The following is an 11,707-nucleotide window of genomic DNA, read 5'->3' as shown; positions in this document are numbered from 1 at the left end:
CGCGGAGGGGAGAGAGAGAGAGAGAGAGAGAGAGAGAGAGAGAGAGAGAGAGAGAGAGAGAGAGAGAGAGAGAGAGAGTTTTTGCATGGCAACACGCTCGTATCATAACATAAACAAATTGAAATGAACTTGGGTTACGATGCAGGCACACTCAAAAATAAGTTGAATCTAACCTTACACTAAACTTCATTCTAATTTGTTTTCAATTTTAATACCTTTCCGGCTCTATTTTGCCCCCCCTCCACCCTGACTTTCAGATGCAACCTATGGAGAGTTGTTTGCTTTTGTCTCCCCTTCCAAATATTCCCAAAATGATTGTTTGATGTATTCAAAGATGAATCCATTTGACATTGACGTTACCCCTCAGGCTTCAAAGACTCTGGGACGAGGAAGTAGCAAAGTCTGGTCCGGAGAAGGCCTCTTTGGTCGGAGCCATTCTGAGGTTTCAAAGAACAAGGCTTATCCTCTCAGTGATTGCTGGAGTCCTCACCATGGCGGCTGCCTTTCTGGGTCCGGTGAGTTGGCCCCTCCCTCTTTCAAGAGTTAAAAGTCTAATGGAGTTTCAGAGGTTTGGGTTTTGGGTATGATTGGTCCAGATGATCGCCGTCACGTAGCATAGTGCAATGTAGCATAACATAAACAGTAGTCACTACAGTATAGCTTACCTCATCCATTCCGATTTTTTTTTTATGATTATTTTTTTAATTACAGATGTTTTCCACCGTAATGTTTCCTTGAATGATGACAATTCAAATGATTGATTTTTTTTTCTTCCTTTCATGTATTTTATTTGAAATGATATATTTTTTGTTTGCATGCTTTTGGTTGTTTTTTTCAATTGGCATTTTTTTGTGTTATTAGTTTGATCGATCTTTCAAATAACCCCTTCATTTATTTATTTTATGACTCATCATTTATAATACATACCATTTTTTTTTTTCATTCATGACTATTCAAAAATAGTTTTTTTCTGCTAAAGGATCTCTGATTTTTTTTCTTCTTTAAACCTTTAGCCTATAAAACTTGTGGACAAGACTAATATACTACAATGGCCGCCTCAAAATATTGTCCTTCTTGTCCACAAGTCTGAAATGTGAATTTTGAAGTCTGAATTCTGACTTTTGACATTTTCCCCCAGGCCGTTCTAGTCCACCTACTCCTGAACTACGTCGAAGACCCTTCCAAGTGGACGCAACTGCAGGGCGTGGGCTTATGCTTTGCTCTATTCGCCTCCGAATTCTTCAAGGCCTTTTTCATGTCGCTTGTGTGCGCGCTCAACCTGCGCACGGCCACCCGCCTCAAGGGGGCCTTCAGCGCCCTGGCCTACCAGAAGGTCATCTCGCTGCGGGTACTTAGCGGCATCTCCGAGGGAGAGGTAACTCGCATCCAATTTCCCAAAATGACAACATCGTGTCGAAGATGCTATTTTTTTTGTGTCCTTCTACTGTATTTTCTGGCATATAAGCCGTACCCTCAATTCAGTCATCATTTTTTGAGCGACAAATACAGCTTATATGCGAGAAAATACGGTGCATGTTATTTCAAATGCAATGAAAGGATATAAGTGATGATAAGAAATATATCTGGTTCCTCCCAGATCATTAACGTCCTGACCAACGACGGGGACAAGCTTTTCGAGGCGGTGCGTTACGGCAGCTTCCTGCTGTCGGCCCCCGTGCTCTTTTTCGTCTGCAGCTTCTACGCCTGCTACATCCTGGGGGTGACGGCGCTGATGGGAGGGGGGACCTATCTCATCGTCATCCCTCTGCAGGTCAGGAAACCGCTCACTTCACTTTTATTTTATTTGATTTTTAACGATGACGTTTGGTGTGTTGTTTGTTTTCCCTGGCATTTAGTTTACCTTGGGCAGTCTCATGAACAAGTTCCGTCAAAAAGCCGTCGTGATGACCGACAGTCGCGTTCGCACCTGGAACGAAGTGCTCAACAGTATCAAGCTCATCAAAATATACGCCTGGGAAGATTCTTTTGAGGAGAAAATTGCCGGTAGGAATGTATTTTTTTGGGGGGTGCAAAAACTCAGATTGAAACATTGTAGCTTTTCATGAACGGTCATATTTGGAGCAACCTTTCATTATGAGTGAAAAGGTGAAATTAAAAGAGGAACGTTTATGGGATTTTTAGGGGGATGAAATGACAATTATGCTTAAAAATGGAAATCTTTTCTTTACTCATCACACGACGAACTAAAACACTGAAAATGATCAAATGTAAATGGGTAAAATATGGATACAAATGTGTTTTTTAGTATCAATTGTTAGGAGGGAAAAACACATCATATGACTAACTAAAAAAAATGAAAAAACTTGATGTTCTAGGATAAAATATGGATACAAATGTGTTTTTTATGATCATTTTCCCAATTCATTATTTAGAGTAAAACAGTTTTTTTATAGTTTGCTATCTACATGTAGGCATTTTTAAATGCTCTTAAAAACATTTGGATTGATTCAAACCAAAAGTCCTTTTTGTTAGACTACAACTTATTTATGATGTTGACTACTATCCCAACATACAAAAACAAGATCCAAGTTGCCAAAAAAGCTTCTGGAAGCAATTAATTTTGTAAGTAAGTAGAGGTAGGCCTGCATTTATTGATGATGTATGGATTATTTGTTGTTGTGATTTGTGCACTTTCTGGTGAAGCTTTAAATCTCATTCTACTTATACGTACAATGATAATAAAAGCTTTCAATGTAATTTGTGACATGACAATTTGAACAATTTCTTCCACCAGAGTTGAGGCGAAAGGAGAAAGGACACCTGCGCACGGCCAGTTACATCCAGGACGCCAACATGGACATCACCAGCATCGTCCCCGCCTTGGCCACCGTGCTCACCTTCACGCTGCACACCTTGTTAGGCTGGAAACTGGACACCACTGTCGTGAGTTACCCAATGATGGAAGATAATGGAAATAATAAGAATAATAATATTCCGTTTCAACGCCAGGCTTTTACCACCATGGCCATCTTCAACGCCATGCGCTTCTGCCTGGGTCTCTTGCCGATGTCCGTCAAGGCTCTGGCCGAGGCCATCGTGTCCATCACGCGTCTGAAGGTAAGCAACCTGAGGGGCGGAGCTCATAGCAGGGGTGCTTGCCCTTTTTTTGCCAAATCTGGCCCGCCGCATCATTTTGTGCGGCCCGAGAAAGTCAATCATGAGTGCCGACTTTCTGTTTTAGGATCAAATTCAAATGAAGAGTATAGATGTATATTCAATTTCCCGATTTCCCCCCTTTTAAATCAATAATTGTCATTTTTTAATCCATTTTTTCTGTGTTTTTAGTTCAAAAATCATTTTGTAAAATCTTAAAATATATATTTTTTAAAATCATTGTTTTAGATCTATAAAAAACGGAATATTCAGTTCAGAATAATCCAGTTCTTTTAATCCATTTATTACAAAAAATCTAAATATTATTATTGAATCTCAACGACCCAGCCCCTGTTCAAAGTCGTCCCGCCATTGTTTGCCGCCGCTCGTGTAACGCCGCCTCCTCCCCTCTCCAGAAACTATTGCTGATCCAGAATCCAGATCCATATTTGGTGCAGAGGAAAGGAGCCTCTGCCATCCTGATGGAAAATGCCACCCTTTCTTGGAAGAAGCCAAACCAACGGAACCTCGATGAGAGCCCCGAAATCGGAACCGAGGCCGATGAACCGTCTCGGGGTGAAGATTCCAACCTTTTGCCCACCCTGCGGAATATTTCCTTCTCGCTGCCCAAGGGCCAATTGCTGGGCGTCTGCGGAAATGTCGGCAGTGGGAAGACTTCGCTCATTTCCAGCCTTTTAGAGCAAGTGAGTTGCCCCGCCCACCCACCCACCATCAGAGTGTGAGACCCGCCAATCAAACTTTGCCACCCCTGTCTTATAGATGCACCTCCTCCAAGGCTCCGTCACGGCGGACGGGACCTTCGCGTACGTTTCCCAGCAGGCCTGGATCTTTCACGGCACTGTTCAAGAAAACATCTTGTTGGGGAACCCGATGGACCGGGACAAGTGAGTCATACACATCACGAAAAACATGGCTTACCCTGAATGCATCATCCCCACGTTTCTTCGCGCAGGTACGAAAACGTTTTGGATGCTTGCAGTCTCCGAGCCGACCTGAGAATACTGCCCCACGCCGACCAAACGGAGGTGGGAACGGTTCCCACGCGGCGTCGCGACCGCTCGCCTCGCCGTTGAGTTTTCCTGACCGCGTTTGTGTCTTGGGCGTGGTCAGATCGGCGAACGTGGCCTGAATCTGTCCGGCGGTCAGAAGCAGAGGATCAGCTTGGCCCGGGCCGTCTATTCCAACAGGGAGATCTTCCTATTGGACGACCCGCTTTCGGCACTGGACGCCCACGTGGGGAAGCACATTTTCGAGGAGTGCATCAAGCGCCGGCTGCGGGGAAAGTCCATCATCCTGGTCACGCACCAGCTTCAGGTAGCTGTAATCCTATTTTTTATTTTAATAGGGAGTACAAATGTGTTACTTTGAAGGGAAAATCTTCAGAAAAATCATTGCTCGTGGTGTTTTTGCGATACTATTGTGACGGTAATTAGCGTATTCATCGAGAAAATGGAAAACCGCAAAAAGGCGAGTGAACACCGTAGTCCGATTGGTACGGAATGCACGGTCCGTGATCATTCTGGTTTGGCTTTAAAACTCTTCCTTGCCCTTCCGCCAGTATCTGGAATTCTGCGACAACATCCTGCTGCTGGAGAACGGCCAGGTTCTGGAGTCGGGGAACCACCGGGCGCTGATCGGAGCGGACGGACGTTACGCTCAGCTCATCAAAGGCTACAAGGCGGAGCAAGCCAAGGTCAGACCGGATTCCGTTGGGGGCAAAATAATGGCAACGTAGAAGCGCTGATCACTCGCTCTCGTGTGCAGTTGGAGAAAAAAGAAGAGGTGGCGCCGTCTGAGAAGGAAATGGAGGCTGAGCGGCGAGAACGGGCAAGCCGCAGGGTCATCAACCCAGGTTAGCGCAATCCAAGCACCACAACATTTTTTCATTGTCTAACAAAATCAATCCAGATTCTTCATTCACATCGACGTATGTAAATTCTTTCATTCGTTCCACGGTCCTCAAACAACTACCAACTAAACCCTTTAAAATGGGTCAAAGTGTCCCAAAATGGGAGAAACACACACAGAGAGAAAATTCTAAGAAAAATATTGATTTCATTGACTTCAAATGAATAACAGGCATACTGTGCCCTTCACCGAAATAAAATAAAGTATAAGGAAATGCATTTACTTTTGGGGGATTTTGTAACTTTCGTAACTGCAAATAGGCAAAACTACTTTTGGTAGCATTTTGACATTTTTTTTACAGCCGTACAGTACTGATTATTTTGTTTCTTTTCCACAGCTTACGAGGTCACCGATGACGAAGAAGTGGGAGGAGGAACAAGCGGCCAACAAAGTGAGTTTATTGTTATCGTGAGATCCTCCAAAAACAAATTCCTCTCCCTAATCTGCTTTGAATGACGATGCCACCATTCTATTCTAATCTAGTATCTGAGAACATCACAGAAGTAAAGGGTGGCGAGCAGCTGGTCAGCGAGGAGACGTACACCGAGAGCGCCGTCTCCTGGAGGACTTACGCGCAGTACTGCAAGGCGGCCGGAGGTTGGAAACTCCCAAACGCAAACGCAAACGCAAACGCAAACGCAAACGCAAAAAAAACATAAGATGTGAGTTTGTCTGTGGTCCATTTCTTCAGGTTACTTCATCACCTTCCTCCTCCTCCTGAACATGCTCTTGATGATCGGCTCCACGGCTTTGTCCAACTGGTGGCTCAGCTATTGGCTGGGCCAAGGCAGTGGGGTGAGGACACAAAACATATCTGTCAATCAATTGCTCCCCTTATTAATGGTTGCAATTCGCCTTATTAGGCGATTCAAAAAAGTGACCAAGTGACCGAGACGATCCGAATTAGAGCTGAAATGGGGAAGATGAGATCGGTTTTACAAAAAAATGGACTTCAAAAAATTCTGTACATCACTGTGACCTAGTGGTTCGCGCGTCGGCCTCACAGTTCTGGGGTCGAGGGTTCGATCTCAAGTGGCTCCTTACTGTGTGGAGTTTGCAGGATTTCCCCGGGCTGGTGTGGGTTTTCTCCGGGCACTGCGCTTTCCCCCCCACATCCCAAAAACATGCATGCTAAGCTAATTGACCATTCTAAATTCCCCCTAAATATGATTGTCCTATGTCTCCTTATATTCATAAATGATATAAAATTTGCCATACTATAAATATCGCCATTTGATTCGATCCCAATTAATCTCGATATTTGTTAGCGTGAGCGGTTCACAGTTCTGGGGTCGTGGGTTCGATCCCAGGTCGGTCCGCACTGTTTGGAATTTGCAGATTGCGTGGGTTTTTCCCCGGTTTCCTCCCGCATCCCAAAAAAGATCTTTGCTAGGCTAAATGGTCTCCTCGTGCCTCGTGATTGGCTGGCCGTCCATTCAGGCCGTCCTCCTTCTCTAGCCCGTAGTTATCCCGAATAGGCTCCAGCACCCCCCTCGAGAAAAGGAATCAATCTGTGGCTAACGCTGACGATAACATTGGCTAGGTCCGTTGGAGCAACGGGACCACGTCAGACCCGGGCGACATTTCCAAGAACCCAGACCTGCACTTTTACCAACTGATCTACGGCCTGACGGTGGTGGTCATGGTGGTCCTGGCCGTGGTCAAATGCTTCTTCTACACTAACGTCACCCTGAACGCCGCCTGCCGCTTCCATGACGCCTTGGTGGAGAAGGTACGTGGCTTTTTTTTTTCTTTTCCATCCGTCCCTTTCGTCTCCACGTAGATAACCCGAACGGATTAATTAATTTTTTTTGTTCTCCTGCCAGATCATCGCCAGTCCCATGAGTTTCTTCGACACCACGCCCACGGGCCGCATTCTCAACCGCTTGTCCAAAGACCAGGAGGAGCTGGATAGCGTTCTCCCAATGCACATGGACCCCTTCCTGCAACTCACCCTGCTGGTGACCTGCACCGTGGTCATCATCTCGGCCGTTTTCCCGCCCATGCTGGTCGCCGTGCTCATCTTGGGGCTTTTGTTCACCCTCATGCTCTTGTAAGTTACTTCCACTCGGGTTTGGCCCATTCGTGGGAGTTAAGAATGCCGTATTTTCTCGCGCATACGCCGTATGCCGTATTTGTCTCTCAAAAAAATGATGACTGAATCAAGGGTATGGCTTATATGCGCACAAATTAGATTTGATATGCACGAAACTGAAAAGACAAGGACGGAACGCCATAGGGCAAAAGAATGTGGTTGATTCGGTCATTAATTTCAAAATAGAGAAAAGATAAACAGATAAAACGCGGATACGTGAGAAATTACAGTAGGTTTTTTTGTTTTGTTTTTTACCTGTAGCATGTTCCAAAGAAGCATCCGCTTGATGAAGAGGATGGAGAACATCAGCCGCTCTCCCTGCATCTCCCTCACCACGTCCACCCTGCAGGGCCCCAGCACCATCAACGCCTACAACTTGCAAGACAGCCACATCAAGCTGTGAGACCACATTTACCACCGCCAACTGACACAAAAACAAGCAAACAAACAAACAGATAAATAATAAATACATCTAAAATCTAAGTAGTCAGCGTCATAAAACATCAACAATACATATTAATGAACATATACATGTCTATATGTAAGATTATAGCCTGAGGCTAATTCCCATCTTTAGTCCCTTGTGCAGGTTGACGTCAAAAACATTGATTGACTTTCTCGGGCCGCACAAAATGATGCGGCGGGCCAGATTTGGCCCCCGGCCCGCCACTTTGACACCTGTGATTTAGAGTGTTTAGAGCAGGGGTGTCAAACATGCGGCCCGTGGGTGGAAGTGGCCCGCTTGTGGTTCCCATCCGGCCCCCCTGGCAGGCACTTTTTAGCTCGTTGGTACTGTACTTACAGAGTCAAAGGCTCTCAATCCCATTTGACTCATGGTGTCGATCCTTGGTTTTGCGGTAGGTTCAAGTCCCTGAACGACATCAACTCCAACCACTACCAGCTCTTCTGCGCCGGCTCTCGTTGGCTGGCCTTCAGGCTCGACTTCATGGCGGCCGCCTTGACCTTGTGCGTGTCCCTCTTTGTGGTTCTGAGTAGCAACGAGGACATCAGTCCATCCTTGAAAGGCCTGGCTCTGTCCTACACCATTCAGGTAGTTTTTAAAATGTTTCAAAGTGGCGCGACTTTGTGGCTTTCCGACGCTAACGTAGCCACGTGCAGCTGACGGGGATCCTGCAGTACGTGGTGACGCAAGCCATGGAGGTGGAGGCCAGGTTCAACTCGGTGGAGAGGCTCCAGGAGTACATCACGGTCGCTCACAGAACCCGTAGCCGTCGGACCTCCGCGTGATGGCGTTCGTTCTAAAATCCAAGATTCTTCTGATCAGGGCTGTAAACCGGAAGCGGCCAGACACGTGGAAGACGCCCACGTTCCCGAAAACTGGCCCGCGACCGGCAACATCCTCTTCTGGCGCTACAAGATGAGGTACCGGGAGAACACGCCGGTTGTCCTGGACGGGCTGACTTTCCTCATCCGAGCCGGCGAGAAGCTGGGCATCGTGGGAAGGACGGGTTCCGGTGAGGGTTTTTAGAAAGCAGCCCTCGAGACTTCCTCGGTCGCCGTCAGTTTGCGGCCAATAGCGAATGACTCTGTCTCCGTTCAGGTAAGTCCTCCTTGGGGACGGCGCTCTTCCGGCTGGTGGAAGCCGCTGAGGGAAGCATCCTCATCGACGGGGTGGACATCTCGACCATCGGTCTGCGAGATCTGCGTAGCAAACTGTCCCTCATCCCGCAGGATCCCATGCTGTTCAGCGGCACCGTCAGGTAACCCAGCGGTCGCGGTTGGGTGGCGGACCTCCGTCGGCTGACGACCACCTTTGTCCATGTCCACAGATCCAACCTGGACCCCTTGAACAGCTACAGCGACGAGGAAATCTGGGCAGCTCTGGAGAGAACTTATGTCAAGGACTCGGTGAGTAGGACTGTGGATTGACTCCAAACTATCGATGCCATTCAGGATTTAATCACAATTAGGGGAATATTTGTACTATAAATCGCTTTAGAACATCCAAATGGACATAGCTCTACTTATAAATGCCTCCAGGTATGAAAGTTTCAGGTTACGAAATTTGACACGTAAGGCCAACTAGTGGACTGGAGTGGAAGTGCAACCGCCTATTGCAAGGGTGTCAAACTCGGGTTGGTTCGCGGGCCGCATTAACGTCAACGCCATTTCATGTGGGCCGGACCATTTAAGATTCTAATATTTAGATTATTATTTTTATTAAATTAAAAGAACTGGATCGAAAGCCCTAAATAGTCCGTTTTGATAGATCTAAAACAATGTTTATTTGATAGTCATGGAACATTTATTTTAATCATGTTTTTCATTTCAAAAGGAAAAAATATATATTTTTGAATTATGTTCAATATTAAACTGGTTAAGGAAAATATTTATATTATTTATTTTTAGATTTTACAAAATGCTTTTTGAACTAAAAACACAAAAGAAAAAATTTCATTAAAAATTGCAATGATTGATATTAAAAAGGGGAAAATCCGGAAATATAATGTACATCTATCATCATTTGAATTTGATCTTCAAACAGAAAGTCGGCACTCATGATTTACTTTCTCGGGCCGCACAAAATGATGCAGCGGGCTAGATTTGGCCCCCGGGCCGCCACTTTGACACCTGTGGCCTGTTGTTTATTCCCACATAAAACACACGCGCGAAGACCGTTTCCGATGGATTTTGGGTCGACGTGAGAATTGTAATATGGGGTTATATCGCATTTTTTAAACGTGAAATGAAATAGTGGATTTACAGTTTGACGAACAGGACTTTGTGTGTACAGATCTCCAAACTGGAGGGTCAGCTTCAGGCACCGGTGTTTGAGAATCGAGAGAACTTCTCAGTCGGCGAACGGCAGCTGATATGCCTGGCGAGGGCGCTGCTGCGAAACTCCAAGGTTGGGACGCAAGCACATGGTTTTTGGACGTTGGCGACGTCAAAAGGAAAACCCTTTTCTCTCCCCCAGATCATTGTTTTGGACGAGGCCACGGGGTCCATCGATTCCGAGACCGACGCCCTGATCCAGACCACCATCCGAGACGCCTTCAAGGACTGCACCGTGCTGACCATTGCCCACCGTATCAACACAGTCATGCACGCCGACCGCATTCTGGTCATGGACGACGGAAAAGTGAGGCGCCACAAACCGTTTCCGTGTCGGGAACCGTCACGTAACTCCGAAACGTTACTCCCGGCCCGCAGGTGGCAGAGCTGGGCCGTCCGGACGTGTTGGCGAGGAGGTCCGATTCGCTGTTTTCCTCGCTCTTGTCGGCCGCAAACACCGTGAACGCTCGGGAGCCACAGTGAGTGTGAAATATCAATTGTATTCTTATATTTGATCTTTCACACTTTTGCACTCCTCATGGGTACTCGGATGATTCGCCGAAAGACGTTACGCTGACGGACGTTTGACAGACGGACAGGTCGCCGAATGGACGTTTCGCCGAACGTTCATTCGGCCGAATACATTTTTAATCCGGCCCGGCGCCGGCGTTGTCCAAATGATAGTAAAAAATCAATGATTCATTCCCCTTAGCCGCTCATCACTCTCAATTTATTAGTCTGCCGTCAATGGCAACCCGGGAATAAGCACTCTTGGGTGGGCATGGCAGCCCGGGAATAAGCACTCTTGGGCGGGCAGATGTAGCAGAACCGAGCCGTAAAATGACAGCAATCGGGTCAAATCACACCCGAAAACAGCATTTAATGATTAAATACAAATACTGGAGCTCTTGGGACATTCGAACCGAGGCCCAGGGAAGTGAATTTCTCGGTAAAATGTCGCGATGATGTCGCGATGGAGGCCAAAAAAACGTCCATGTACGTCCATTCGCCAAACGGCTCAAATGCTCTCAAATTTGGTCAAATCCAGCTGGAAACAGCGTTTAATAATATAATAATAATAATAATAATAATGGTAATAATAGTAATAATAGTAGTAATAGTAGTAATAGTAGTAATAATAGTAATAATAATAGTAGTAATAATAGTAGTGATAATAGTAGCAATAATGTAATAATAGTAGTAATAATAGTAGTAATAATAGTAGTAATAATAGTAATAATAGTAGTAATAGTAGTAATATTAGTAGTAATAATAGTAGTAATAATAGTAGCAATAATAGTAGCAATAATAGTAATAATTATAGTAATAATAATAGTAATAATAGTAATAATAGTAATAATAGTAATAATAGTAGTAATAATAGTAATAGTAGTAATAATAGTAGTAATAATAGTAATAATAATAGTAATAATAGTAATGATAGTAGTAATATTAGTAATAATAATAGTAATAATAATAGTAATAATAGTAGTAATAATAGTAATAATAGTAGTAATAATAGTAATAATAGTAGTAATAGTAGTAATAATAGTAATAATAGTAGTAATAATAGTAGTAATAATAGTAGTAATATTAGTAGTAATAATAGTAGTAATAATAGTAATAATAGTAGCAATAATAGTAGCAATAATAGTAGCAATAATAGTAATAATAATAGTAATAATAGTAGCAATAATAGTAGCAATAATAATAATAATAATTTGAACGATCGTTCCGTGATTAAATACAAATACTGGTGTTTTTTTTAGACAT

The 11,707-nt window shown here is 44.6% G+C and overlaps 1 protein-coding gene across 4 annotated transcripts in view; it reads left to right on the top strand.

The window, feature by feature from the left end:
- Positions 1-10,660, top strand: part of LOC144092458 (ATP-binding cassette sub-family C member 12-like) — a 13,836-nt gene extending 3,176 nt beyond the window's left edge. For all 4 annotated transcript variants that reach the window (XM_077625290.1, XM_077625276.1, XM_077625282.1 and 1 more), the window contains 26 exons: positions 368-515; positions 1,139-1,375; positions 1,598-1,771; positions 1,857-2,004; positions 2,756-2,904; positions 2,971-3,078; positions 3,531-3,818; positions 3,895-4,019; positions 4,088-4,160; positions 4,246-4,449; positions 4,694-4,828; positions 4,900-4,987; positions 5,381-5,434; positions 5,527-5,640; positions 5,735-5,838; positions 6,587-6,775; positions 6,870-7,096; positions 7,400-7,537; positions 8,000-8,189; positions 8,258-8,347; positions 8,424-8,613; positions 8,700-8,859; positions 8,929-9,007; positions 9,894-10,007; positions 10,077-10,241; positions 10,313-10,660. In XM_077625290.1, coding sequence (XP_077481416.1) covers positions 368-515; positions 1,139-1,375; positions 1,598-1,771; positions 1,857-2,004; positions 2,756-2,904; positions 2,971-3,078; positions 3,531-3,818; positions 3,895-4,019; positions 4,088-4,160; positions 4,246-4,449; positions 4,694-4,828; positions 4,900-4,987; positions 5,381-5,434; positions 5,527-5,640; positions 5,735-5,838; positions 6,587-6,775; positions 6,870-7,096; positions 7,400-7,537; positions 8,000-8,189; positions 8,258-8,347; positions 8,424-8,613; positions 8,700-8,859; positions 8,929-9,007; positions 9,894-10,007; positions 10,077-10,241; positions 10,313-10,417 — 3,796 coding nt within the window. In that variant the 3' untranslated portion in view covers positions 10,418-10,660. The remainder of the gene's footprint in view (positions 1-367; positions 516-1,138; positions 1,376-1,597; positions 1,772-1,856; positions 2,005-2,755; positions 2,905-2,970; positions 3,079-3,530; positions 3,819-3,894; positions 4,020-4,087; positions 4,161-4,245; positions 4,450-4,693; positions 4,829-4,899; positions 4,988-5,380; positions 5,435-5,526; positions 5,641-5,734; positions 5,839-6,586; positions 6,776-6,869; positions 7,097-7,399; positions 7,538-7,999; positions 8,190-8,257; positions 8,348-8,423; positions 8,614-8,699; positions 8,860-8,928; positions 9,008-9,893; positions 10,008-10,076; positions 10,242-10,312) is intronic.
- The last annotated feature ends 1,047 nt before the right edge of the window (positions 10,661-11,707 follow it).

Source organism: Stigmatopora argus, chromosome 2 (genome assembly GCF_051989625.1).
Source record: "Stigmatopora argus isolate UIUO_Sarg chromosome 2, RoL_Sarg_1.0, whole genome shotgun sequence".
In the NCBI taxonomy this organism is placed as follows: domain Eukaryota; kingdom Metazoa; phylum Chordata; class Actinopteri; order Syngnathiformes; family Syngnathidae; genus Stigmatopora; species Stigmatopora argus.
This window is presented reverse-complemented; position numbering and strand designations above follow the sequence as displayed.